This window comes from Melozone crissalis, unplaced genomic scaffold (assembly GCF_028551555.1).
Source record: "Melozone crissalis strain CALT ecotype California unplaced genomic scaffold, PUWL_Pcris_2 ptg000036l_1, whole genome shotgun sequence".
Classification (NCBI taxonomy): domain Eukaryota; kingdom Metazoa; phylum Chordata; class Aves; order Passeriformes; family Passerellidae; genus Melozone; species Melozone crissalis.
In genome coordinates this window covers 20652477-20665198 of record NW_026535814.1, presented here as the reverse complement: position 1 = coordinate 20665198, position 12722 = coordinate 20652477, and the positions used below count along the sequence as shown (strand labels likewise).

The 12722-nt window shown below is 45.6% G+C and overlaps 1 protein-coding gene across 1 annotated transcript; it reads left to right on the top strand.

The window, feature by feature from the left end:
• The first annotated feature begins 8308 nt into the window (after positions 1 to 8308).
• On the top strand, positions 8309 to 11330 carry IER3IP1 (immediate early response 3 interacting protein 1). Its single transcript, XM_054283471.1, has 3 exons — positions 8309 to 8415; positions 9880 to 9981; positions 10835 to 11330. Exons 1-3 carry the CDS (start codon positions 8325 to 8327, stop codon positions 10888 to 10890), a joined length of 249 nt encoding a protein of 82 aa, XP_054139446.1. The 5' UTR covers positions 8309 to 8324; the 3' UTR covers positions 10891 to 11330.
• The last annotated feature ends 1392 nt before the right edge of the window (positions 11331 to 12722 follow it).

The window sequence follows — 12722 nt, the reverse complement described above, 5'->3', positions numbered from 1 at the left end:
AAGAAAAACTGGCTCCAGAAACACCCCTCTAATACAGATCTGGTCACCCCCTTCCCCTCATGGTTTGAGCAGGAGGACTGTCAGTATTTTTAGCCTGCAGCAACCTGTGATTTCACAGAAGGCTGCGTTCCCTAAAGCTGTTTGTTGGCAAAACTCACCTGTGATTTCTCTTCAAGGCTCACCACCCTCCACCTATGCCATTGTCATGGTGTCTCTCAGTGGAGGCCTCCTGCTGCTGGTTGCCATCAGCATGGCAGTAAGCATTCTCCGGAGGTGAGTGTCAGGGCAGGAGAGGGAAACCAGGCTTGCCATGGGAATGTGTGCAGGGATGAATTCCTGCTCCAGCCAAGAGTCATCATCAGCCTGCCAAGCCCTAGCGGGGCTTTCTGGGGTCTTCCCAGGCTCCTTCCTCAGCCTGGAGCTGGATGGGAAAGCAGTGGCTGGAGAATCACCAGGGTGGGTGCTTGGTAATAGCAATTCGGGGCAATGACATTGGGTTTGCTTTATATCAGGTCCAAATTCTCCCCACCTCCAGATTTATATATATATATATATCCATAAATATCTATAAATATCTATAAAGATCTATAAATATCTATAAATATCTATAAATATCTATATACAGATATATATCTATATATCTGTATTTATATCTGTATCTATGTGTGTATATATATATGTCTATATCTATATCTATGTGTGTGTATATATATGTATATATCTGTATCTATATGTATATCTATATCTATATCTATATCTATATCTATATCTATATCTATATCTATGTCTATATCATCTGTATCTGTATCTATATCTATACCTATGTGTATATATATATATGTTTATATATCTGTACCTATATCTATACCTATGTGTGTAAATATATATGTCTATATATCTGTATCTGTATCTATATCTATTCCTATGTGTGTGTATATATAAATATATCTCTATATATCTGTATCTATATCTATACCTATGTGTGTATATATATGTATGTCTATATATCTATACCTATGTGTGTGTATATATATGTCTATATCTATATCTGTATCTATATCTATACCTTTATCTATATCCATACCTATATCTGTATCTGCATACCTCCATGTATAGATATATAGATTTATACATATATAGGTGTAATTTTATGGATATGCATTTAAATTTTATAGAGGAGAATCAAGACACCCAAACCTCTGATTCCTCACTAATGCCAAAATTCTCATTGTTTTCAATCACCTGAACTCACTAAAAGAGGCAATTTCCTAGTGGCATCTATTTCTATAAAGAGAGGGTAAATCATATGTTTTGAGGAGTCTCTTTGAGCAAAAAAATTTGTTCGGTTTTAGTTTGAATGCATCTAGCCAAATGAAGCAGGGTGACGAGGTCATAGGATGTGGTTTTATAAAGGGCAGGAGATTAAGGAAAAAAGGAATATGTCACCTCCATGATTAATTAAATCAGCTCTGCCCCAGCTATCAGTTCTGTGCTGCCATCAATTACATTCTGTTACTAACTGACTTGGCTTCAAGATACCAACAGCTCCTCATGCTGATCGGACACCCAGTTATTTGTATTTCCTCCATTTCTGTTGTGCCAGGCGTTGCACATCGAATTACTCCTCCAAAGACCTCAGAACATCTGTGGTGGTGGAAAAAGTTACAGTGGCAAACTGCAGCTCTGACAGGATTTCAACAGTGGATTTGACTGGCCCAATGTGCATAAATTACACTTCTTACAAGCAAAATGCGTGCCCAGCCACAGTCTGCCATCTCTGAAGAGACAATTCCCATTTTTGATGCTCCTCCTTTGACAGCATCCCCCAATTCAGCACCAGAACAATGACAGCCCGCAGCTTCTTCCATTTGCAGCTTCCTTCTGGAGAGAAAAGGGGATAAAGGACTCAGGGGATGTGTGCTAGCTGAGAGGATGGACTGACATGCTGCACTCCATTTTCTCCACCAAAGTGCTGGACTGTGAACTCATACCACAAAAGTATTAGAAAATGCAGGAAAATTGAGTTTTTTCATGGAAGTGGAGAAAATTCACAGACACACGTACCTTTTCTCTGTGACGCTGTTGTGTTAAAAATTTACTGCAGAAATTTACGTCTTTTTCATATTGCCTCTTTTCTGCGGGGTGAGTCATGGGGAAATAACACAGGAGGGGGAATTCTGGTTATTTTTACAAAGATTTCCCAGTGCCTCTGACTCACTCAGAATCCCAGGCCTTATGCTGAGACCTAACCTTGTGTACACATGGCTTCCTATTATCTGCATGACTCCAGCCTGCTAACGCTGGCATTATTGGACAGGATGCAGCCTCCAGAGCCTCAGGGCTGTGATTTGGTTTTTCACCCACCCACTTTTACAGCCTGGAGAGAGAGACCATCTATTCATCTCTAAGCTGAGTGCTTTTGGGGCACTGATGACGTCTGGTGTGACACCAGCTCGCCTGGCTGTCCTCCTCGCTCAGGGGGTGGCTCCAGGGATCAGGCTGGGCTGGGATCTGGCTCCAAGGGGGATCAGTGTGATCCCTGGATCTGGCCAGCCTGTTCCAGCTTCATGCCCTTTGCTAGCTGCCTTTGGGAGCCCCTGGGCTGCAGCCTGTGAGATTCCTCCTTCTCCAGGCTTGGATGGGGCCACCGTCCCCTGGGGAAGCTGCTGGTGGAAGGCCTGGCCCCACTGGGACACACTAGGACACCGTAATCCTCGTGTCACCTCCTCTACATGACACCTCTCAAAAGAGGGACTTGGGACAGGCACAGGCAGGTGGGGCTGCCTCACCAAATCCACATTTCATAACCCTGAGGGAAAATCTGTGCCACAAATGGGATCAGACTTCAGCCACCACTGTGGCTCCTCGTGCTTGTCCCCAGAAGGGCTCATTGAGTGACTTTTATGTTAGCTGAGGTGGAAGCCAGGCCCAATTCCAAAGCTGCAGCCATCCCTGGTCCTTTGATGTTGGCTGTAGTGCCACTCAGAATGTTTCCAGTGGCACCTTTATCCCTGGTCCAACAGGAAAACAAACCCGTGCAGGCCCCTGGTGGCAAACACCAACTCCGTGCCTGCAGGAGTTTGTGGCCCCTGGGTCTCCCTCCCTCTTTCTATGTAGTGAGCTGCTCCTGCCTGTCCTCTGCTGCAGCAGCAGCCTCAGACACCCTGCTCTTCGCTTTCTTTAATCCCCCTGCCTTTTCTTCATGCTGCTCACTGCACAGAGACTAAATCCCCCACCTTTCAAAATTCATGGAGCTGTTTCCCCATCCTCTAAATCCCTCCCTAAGACTCTCTGCTGCCTCCATGCCTGAAAATCCTGCCCGTCTGTCAGCAGTGAGGCAGGGCTAAGCAGAGACTTGTAATTCCCTGAAAAAAATCCATTTGTTTCCTTGCTGCCCCGCTCCCCACGTTGGCCTGCTTTAGATATCCACTGCCTTCCATCTCAGACATGGATTGGAAAATCCCTATGCCTGCCTCTGAAAAATATCTGCATGGCACCGAGCATGACAGGATTTGGATCTGGACTGGTGTATTCCAGTGCAAAAGCAAGACAAACAGTGCCAATAATAATGAAACGATGTCGTGCCACAGAGATGATCTTTAAGCTCCCCTCCAGCTCAAACCATTCCCTGATTTTATGGCCATTCTGTACTCTTGGTGGTGGCAAGATAAGGAACAGCATGTGTGTGTGTGTGTGTGTGTGTGTCTGTTTCTGTGTCTGTGAGAGAGAGAGAACCAGGCAACAAATGACACTTAAAGGCTGTTATGGTTACGGAGTCAGGTAACTTAGGGAAACAGCATCGATAAATTTAGGTGTAAATCCAGAGTTGTGTATGGTTTTCCATCTTGTTCCTCAATCCCCAGGCAGTCCTTTTGTGCATGAAGCCCTATTAATGTCCTCTCAAATCCCAGGAAGGCTGTCAGGCTGTGTTTTTGGAGGGATAGCTGTTCTCAAACAAGCAAGGGCAGAGGTGACCCATGAGTCACGGATAAAGAAAGGATCTTTTCTGTGCACAGCTGCTGACAGGTGAGCACCACACACACATTCTCCCACATGTACAAAATCTTACTGCAATCCCAGCTTTGGTGGTTTTAAAAAAAAAACCCATCTGGATATTAAACCAGTCACTCAATTTGTGCTTACCAGGGACGTGTTGCATCAGTCGGATGCACCATTAACTTTACAGCCCTTCGACAGTGCTATAGGTGTGATGAGTGAGGGATGACAAAGGCTTTAGTCTAACTGTGAAATTTAGCTATTGGATTTATTTATAGTACCTGGCTGAGACACAGAACCTAATTTTTTTCACCTACGCAAAGTATTTCAGTTAATGAAGTTAATCATGGTAGGAGTCGGTAAAAAACCAGCCACCAACAAAATGCATTTTTTCAGTTCTTGGGATCACTGGGCCCAATTTCCAGACTTTTCTGGGCCCCCAAAATTTTCTCACTGATGTGTGTGTATCTGGGTGTGCACAGTGCCCAAAGGAGGAAATGGTTAAAGCCAGTTCAGAAAATAAAGTCAGAAGATGGTGGCAAGTGAGGCGAAGGGTATATGACCTGAAATCATAACAGGTTTTCCTTTGTCCTGGTATTTTCTCATCAGGATTAAAAACTCAGTTAACCCCAAAATCTCCCATGCAACAAGCTGGGTTCTCGTTAAGTGTAGGGGACAGTGAGACCGGGGCAGATGTGCTCTGCCTGAAGATATTGAATGAGAAACTGAGAGTGAAAAACACCAGTGCCTTCACAATACTTCACCAGCCTGAAGTTTAATCCTTTGACATCTGTAAGGTGGTTTAAAACTCTCCTTTATGGTGATTGAATGGACCCTGCAGATGACACCAGGGGAATTTACTGTACTGAAACACGACACCTTAATGAAACAAAAAAAAAAGCCCCTTTCCTTCTAATGCAAGCAAATTTATCTGGTTTTCCCTTCAACCACGTAACATGATTCAGAGATAAGACTCCTGTGGTTGCTAAGTTGCCATGATGGATTTCATTAAGGGGAAAATCATGTCAAGTTTATGTCAGCTTGATGGCAGCTGCTCTTTTGAAATACATCTTAATTATGGGTAAAAATACTAAGCCATAACTTGTGTACTTATTGCAAAAACCTCGGGGTTTTTTTTTCAGGGCCATAACTCTAAGCATTAGCTCTTCACTGAGGTTAGCATTTATTTATTTATAGCTTGTGTACCGTAAGGAGGTAGCCCAGGAAATGCTACTTGATCATGGTGATTATAAGATACCTATGTTAGTGAGCCCCATATTCATCTGTATTTAATTATAGAATCACTGCCAGAATACCCTAAGTTATGTCTGAGGACAAAAGACAGCCCTGTTTGTGAGACCATCACACGTCACCACTCAGAACTTCTTAAAAATTTGTAGTGACCTTTGGGATTAAATTTTTCAGGCCAATATTGACTTTCCCTGCCTGTATGGAGTTTGAAATAATCATTCAAGAAAAGAATTTTTATTTTTTGTTTTGTTATTTACAGATAGAAAAAGGTTATTTGAATTATAAAGCCCTGCAAATTTGGGGCGGAAAGGGGGAGTGGGAACCGGGCAATTAGAAATGGCTCCATTTCAAAATGTTAAAATGGTGGGTTTTAGGAGTTTTGCAGTTATAGCAAATTTTAAAACCTAGATGAGAAATAGAGGAGCTGTGTTGGAGTTCCTGAGCCTGCAAGTGTGTGCTCACATGTGCCACTACACTCAAGTGTTCCCTCTAACCGCTGGCTCATGAAGTTAATCATACACAAGAGAGTTTTCAGAACCAAAGCATCTGGGAAAAACAATGAGTTTTCATGTAAGTAAACACTTCAGTACAGGCTTCAAAAATATTGAGCTCACTGCAACTGCAAGAGATGTTCTAGTCATTACCCTGAATTGAGACTATATTCCTTTTTGAGGCTGAAATGATACTTTTGACCAGATGACAGAACTCTGATGAACATCCTTGATTCTCTATCTCAATTGTACAATAGCAGTAATTTTGGGAGTAAATTGTAAATTGTGGTTCTGGTGGCGGGGTGCTTTATTCCAGTATTAAAACGTGATGTTATTTAATAGTAGTGACTATTAAGATGCACAATATTGTGACACTGACTGTACCAGAGTGGGTGTTTTGGGAAGGAAAGACGAACACAAGAAGAAGCTGAGGTGTGGGTTTCTTCTCAGCTGATTCACGTGGTGTCTGAGCATCTATTGATTACATACTCATGACAATTGATTAATTGAAGTATCAGGTCATCACTTGCTGCTGATCTTCTCACACAGCATGGGGATGCAATATTGACAGCTGGTGAATAATTTGTCCAGGCTGTGTCAGAAGTCTGTGGCAGGGCAGAGAATCGAGATAGGGTCTCTGCACCCCACCACACTGAGCACAAAGCTGTTGCCTCCATTGCAGCAGAGGGCTCCAATAACCACCACCACAAAGGCATCGTGCAAATCACTGCGCCCTGATTGAGTCATAAAAGCACCAACCACCCGAGTTAAGGGGCTTGTGTACTGTGAGATTACGGGGAAATAAAATCAGCTGGGTTATGCAAATCACCCCCTTCAGCCAATGGGACTGAAAGAGGCAAAGGGGAAAAAATGTCTATTTGTGCATCAATAACTACACTGGGATAACTGTGTACCTACAGTACAGGGATAAGCGTGTAACTACAGCAGTTATAACAGGGGATACAGTATCCCTGAGCTCCAGTTGTGGTTATTTTGTAATTTGACTGGAGAAGCAGTGATCAATCCGCTATAAAAGGTAATTGTTTTCTTTTGGAGTGTGCTTTGGATTATGTGCTGGATAAATAGCATCTGGGATCTGGGCTGACTTCCTGCAAGAAACCTCAGTCAGGACAGGAGGAAAACCAACGTGCTGAGAAAACACACAGAAAAACCCTGCTGTCCATAAGGATAAATATAAGTATAAACTCAAGTATTTTTTCATGTGCAGTGTTTATGTTTTTTTATTAATTTCTACTTGTGTTGGGTTGCTGATGAGGGATGGCCACAGGGCTGCCCCACGCTGGGCAGTGTCTCCCTGCTGCCAGCAGACACCACATTACCACGTCACCGACAGAGGAGGAGGAGGATGAGCCTTACTCCCGCTCCAATCCAAAGGGCACTTGCTGCACGGCGAGCGGAGCTTCCCACGTCACAGCCTGCGCTGTGAGGTCCATGGGGCTCCGAGAGATCCACGGACCTGGGAGATCCACGGCGCTCCGAAGGACCCGCCGACCTGAGAAAACCACGGGGCTCCGAGGGATCCATGGACCCGGGGCATCCACGGATCCGATGGACCCAAGGAGCTCCGAGGAACCCATGTGGAGGCAAGGGACCCATGGCCACGAGGGATCCACAGGGCTCCACGGGCTCCATGGACACGAGGGATCCATGGACCCAATGAACCCAAGAGGCTCTGACAGATCAATGGACCCAAGGGATCCAGAGGTCTCTGAACGACCAATGGACCCGAGGGATCCACGGGGTTCCAAGGGATCCATGGACTGAAGGCATTCACGGATCCAACGGACCCAAGGGGTTCTGATGGAACCACAGGGCTCCGAGGCATCCATGAACCCGAGGGATCCACGGTCCCGACAGACCCAAGGAGCTCCGAGGGACCCGCAGGGTTCTGAGGGGTCCACGGACTCGAGGGCTCCACGGGGCTCCAAAGGATCCATTGGCGCGAGGGATCCACGGATCCAATGGACCCAAGGGGCTCCATGGGACTCACGGGGTTCCGAGAGATCCACGGACTCGAGGGATCCACAGGCATCCAGGTGATCCATTGACCAGAGGGATCCATAGATCCAGCGGACTCAGGAGGCTCCAAGGAATCCTCGGGGCGCCGAGGGATCCACGGGGCTCTGCGAGGTCCGCGGGTTCGGCCGGACCCGAGGGGCTCCGAGGGGTTCGGGGTCCCGAGGGATTCGCGGGCGAGCCCGGACTCGAACGCGGCTACCGGCAAACTGAGGCCACGCCCCCTCCAGACCACGCCCCGTAGGGCGGGCACGGCGCGGCCGGGAGGCCACGCCTCCACAAACCACACCACGCCCCATTGGGCAGGGCTCATCCAGCCGCGCCCCATATTTGTCCCGCCCCATAAAGCCACGCCCCCTCCCTGCGCCCCAAACGCGCGGCAGCGGCGGAGAGGCCACGCCCCGCCCCAGCCTTTGAGTGAGGCCCCGCCCTCAGGCTCCGCCCCTCCCGGCCGTGAGCGAGGCCCCGCCCCCAGCCCCGCCACGTCTCTCTCGGGCGCCGCTCCCGCTTCTGCTGCTGGTGCCGCTCCCGGGGCCGCCCCGCCGGGCCATGGCGTTCACGCTCTACTCGCTGCTGCAGGCCTCGCTCCTCATCGTCAATGCCGTGGCCGTGCTGCACGAGGAGCGCTTCCTCCGCCACGGTGAGCCGGGAGGGCCGCCCGGCCTGGGGAGGTGGACGCGGTGGCCGCGGCCCCGCCGCCGCTCCCTGCCGGTGGGAGCAGCAGCGCACGGGGGAGGGCTTTGGGAATCGGGGTGGGTTTGGGCTTTGGGGATGAATTCCCAGCCGCTTTCGTCGTACCTTTGTCTCTCTTTTTTTTTTTTTTTTTCCCCTATAATTGTCCTTTTTTCCTGTTCATTTTTAACTGTTTCGGGCCCCTTCGTGCCGCGCCTCGGAGTGGTTGGTGTCGTACAAAGGTTTTCTTTTTCTTGCCGTGCCTGGTTCTTGATGAGATGGCGACTCTCTGTCCGTGGGATTCCCAGGGCTGGGCATCCTTGCCCTTCAAAAGAAGCCAAAGCCCTGCAAAAGAGAGAAAATCCACCGACAAGGATCTGCAGAGCCGTGGAAAAAAAAAAACTGGCCAAGGATCCACGGTTTCCGAGTTCATTCGTGTGGAGAACCCTGACTTCTCCACGTCAGGATGAGCCAGGATTGTTGGCAGGAGTGCAGCAGGGCATCCCTTTCCCCTGCTGGATTTGTTTCAAGGGAAAGTTTGGGTTTGGCCTTTTCTTTGGCTCTCCTGACGAGCAGCTGGAGTTAAAAAAGGGAGATGTGGGGACTAGAGGGATGGGTGAAGCCACCTGTCAGCCTCGTGGGACTTGGGAATACAGTTCCAGGCTCATCCCAGTGGAAAGCAGCAGCTGACAAGGCTGGTCAGGAAGAGGACTCGCCCACCACCCTCAATTTGGTGCCAGGGAGGCGTGAAAGGGAGAACAAAAATCACTTAAAAGTGGCCTTTGGGGAAAGAAATGCACAGCTTGGGCAGTGGAGCTTGGTGTACTGAGAGCTGCTCCTTGCTCTGCTCCTTCCCAAAATGGTAAGGGCTGCAGCCAGCAGGTTTTAAAAATCCCTGGACACATCCCTGGTCCCATCATGCTGTGTCTGGGCATCGTAAAACTTCAGGACTTCTGCTACACTCAGAAAAATTCCCAATTTTTTTCCTCAAAAGTTCTAGCTTTTTTTTTTTTTACAGCAGTTGCAAAAATCATCAGTCTGATTTTGGAATTTGTGCTGGCCGTTCTCTCGTTTGGCCCCATTTTCAGTGCTGAAGCATCACTGTGAACAGATTTAGGGTTTATTTTGACAGCTGTTTTATTTTTTAAGCCCAGATGAACTCACCTGTTAGTCTGGGCATGCAGGGAACAGTGGTGTATTAAAAAGGTGAGGGTTTTCTTTACAGAAATATGGATTTACCATCGCTTAATGTGAGGTTTAACAGTTTCAGCTTACTGTATAAAAATATGCTTGTGAAATGAGGCTAATTGGGCTGTCTATCTGTGTTAGTATAAACTACACTCAGGATAGATTGCTTGCTAAAATTGTAGCATTTGTTGTGTGGTTTTGGGGTTTTTTTCCTAAAGTGTGTGTCTGTTTTTATGTGACCCAGTTGGCTGGGGAAGCGATCAAGGGATTGGAGGATTTGGAGAGGAACCAGGAATTAAAGCACAGCTGACAAACCTCATTCGATCAATACGAACCGTTATGAGAGGTAAGGGCACAATATTTACTATTATCATTATGATTATGATGATTATTATTACAATCTGTAATGTCTTGTTTCTGCACTAATCTATACTTCATCCGGGCCTGGACTCTCTGTGAGAGGGTGCGGGCCTCACCTAAAGTGCCCTAATTCTGGTAAAAATGGAAAAACACTCCCTGGCTCTGGCTTGTGTTTCTCCGGCTGAGCTTTTGCCTCTCCTTGGGGTTTGGCAGCTGGGAGGAAGTTTGGTGATCAACCAAAGTGTGCAATTAGTGTCAATCACTTTGTCTAAATCCAACTTTATGGCAAGTACCTGTGAGGGAAATGTAATTCTGGGGTTTCTGAAAGGCAAGCCAGGCTTACATGCCTCAGAAGATGGGGAGAAAAATAGACTCAATTTGCAAGTTACTGATAGTTCTTTATTACGAAGGACACCAAAAATTCATTTTGTAGATGATGGTAGAGAGGGAGTAACAAATCTTAACCTGTCTTGCCTATCACTGAGTAAAACCCAAAACATTTATTCTAAAGCACAGCAAAGCCAAGGACATAAGCTGAATTTTAGATTGTTTACTTACATTTGGAGAAAGAGTTACTTGTGTTGAAGTTAAAACAGAACTAAAGGCTCTGGGTTAAAGTTAAAACATGCTGTGGAAAAAATACTTCTGCTGTTGCTTTCTACTAATGTCCTTGAGCCCGACTCCTTCCACTGGCTCCTACTTTACATAGGAAAATGAAATGTATTTCTAAAATTTTGACTGGTTCTGCTCCTTCTCTCAACGTTATGTGAAGCTCTGTCATTTTGTGATGTGGAAAGCAAAATTTTCACTATTAATTTCCCGTTTTTCTCCCTCTTTAGTGCCACTAATAGCCCTGAACTCCATCACAATCATTCTCCTCCTGCTGTTTGGCTGAAGACACCCCGTGGAAACCCTTTGGACATCCAAAGAAGCCAGTTGCTGACCACCACTGCTCTGAGTTCCCTGGGATCCAGCACGGTTTAGCTGTCAATCTGACATTCAACTTAAAATAATAAAAGACACTATTTCTATTTATCCCATTTCCTAATGTTCCCTTGCAGTTTCATTAAGCAGGATCACGGGATCAATGCAACAATGCTGCAAACACATTGGACTGTGACCAGTTCTGTTGCTGCCTGTTCATAGTGTTGATTAATTATTAGAGTAAATGTCATAGGATGTTGCAGTGACTGGCAATGGGATGCAGCTTTTAAATGCTTTGTTACTCAGGGATGAATTTCCTTCAGTACGCTCTCCAATTTGTTTTTAAATTGAGAAAAACAACAATGTGTTTGTTTCCATTTCAATTACTACCATGGAACTGTTTAAGAGAACATGAAAGCATGCCATAAAGAATACTTGTTATAAAGGTTTCAAGTCCAGCTGTGATATGGAGGGAGATAAAATCAGCTGGGTAAAGTCCTGATTCAGGTTAGCATTGAAAGCTGGATTTTTCTGCTTTGATTGGGGATTTTTGTCTTCAAATCAGTATTTCATACTGATGGTAAAGTCAGTAGAAAATGGGTGCAATTGCAGTGCAAAATTCAAAGAAAAAAAAATTAAAAATTAAGAAAAAAAAAAAGCTGTACCTAAAGCTGAGTAACTCTGTGTTAACTTTGGGGATATTAGTGATTAGTATTTGTTACTTTTCTGTCAAGAATTGTTATTATACTTTTTAAAATATGTATTAAACTCTGCGTGGTGATCACTGTGGTCAAAGTGGGGAACCGTTTGTATTCTGAGCTTCCTGGGAAACATGGGAGGGGAATACCATGGGAGGTGAATACCCTGTGCTTTGCAAACGTATTTCTTTGGGAAAACCCTGAATCTGCAGCCTCTTCTGTTACTGCTCCTTCCCCTGCCCTCCATCATCATCATCATCATCATCATGATTTGTTAAATTAACAGCTTTGAAAGTGCACCTGTGTGTGTGACTTTGCAGTTCTGTGGAAGAGAATGCTCCTAACTGCTTTCCTACTGGTCTTGTCTCAATTAAGACTGCTGAGTTAGGTCTGAAAAGGTGATTCTCATGTATCTTTATAGAGAAGTTAGAATCCTTCATCTGTGCTTCTGCTAAAGTGCTTGACTTTAAATTAAAGAGGGGAGGCCAAGGGAAACCTAGCAGTTTTCATTATTTTAAAGCAGCTTAGCCAATCATCTTTTCTCCCAATGTCTTGATGACTAAAGCATATGCTGTTGTGTATGAAGAAGAATCTGTAAAACATGTAAATGCATTTAATGTGATCTTCAATCACAGGTTTTTGCAGAGTAAAGTACATCCAGGAGGAGAGGTTTATGTTGTTTCCTTTTTTCTTGTGATTTTTGTAAATAAATCCTGAATTTCCAAGTTAAGCACTCTCTTTCCCAACTCTCTCTCTCTCTCTCTCTCTCTCTCTCTGTATACAGTGGGGATATCTCAAAACTCTGCTCCATTCTGTTCCAAATACCAGTTACTGCTCATTTAAGAAATGTGTAACTTTTTCCTCATCCCTGTGGCATGTGGCAATACCATCTCTGCTGTGGAGCTGTATCTTGATTTATGTAGCAAACCCAATGAGACGTGGCAATGCTGTCCTGAGGCAGAACAGGATCTTCAGGATCCCTGTATGTTAAAACCTGTGGATCTGTTAGAAGAATCATCACATTTCTCTGTGATGATCTTTGTGTCAGTCAGAGGTGACGAGGGTACAGCCTCGAGGCTGAGCTGTTCTCACAGGTCTGTCTTTG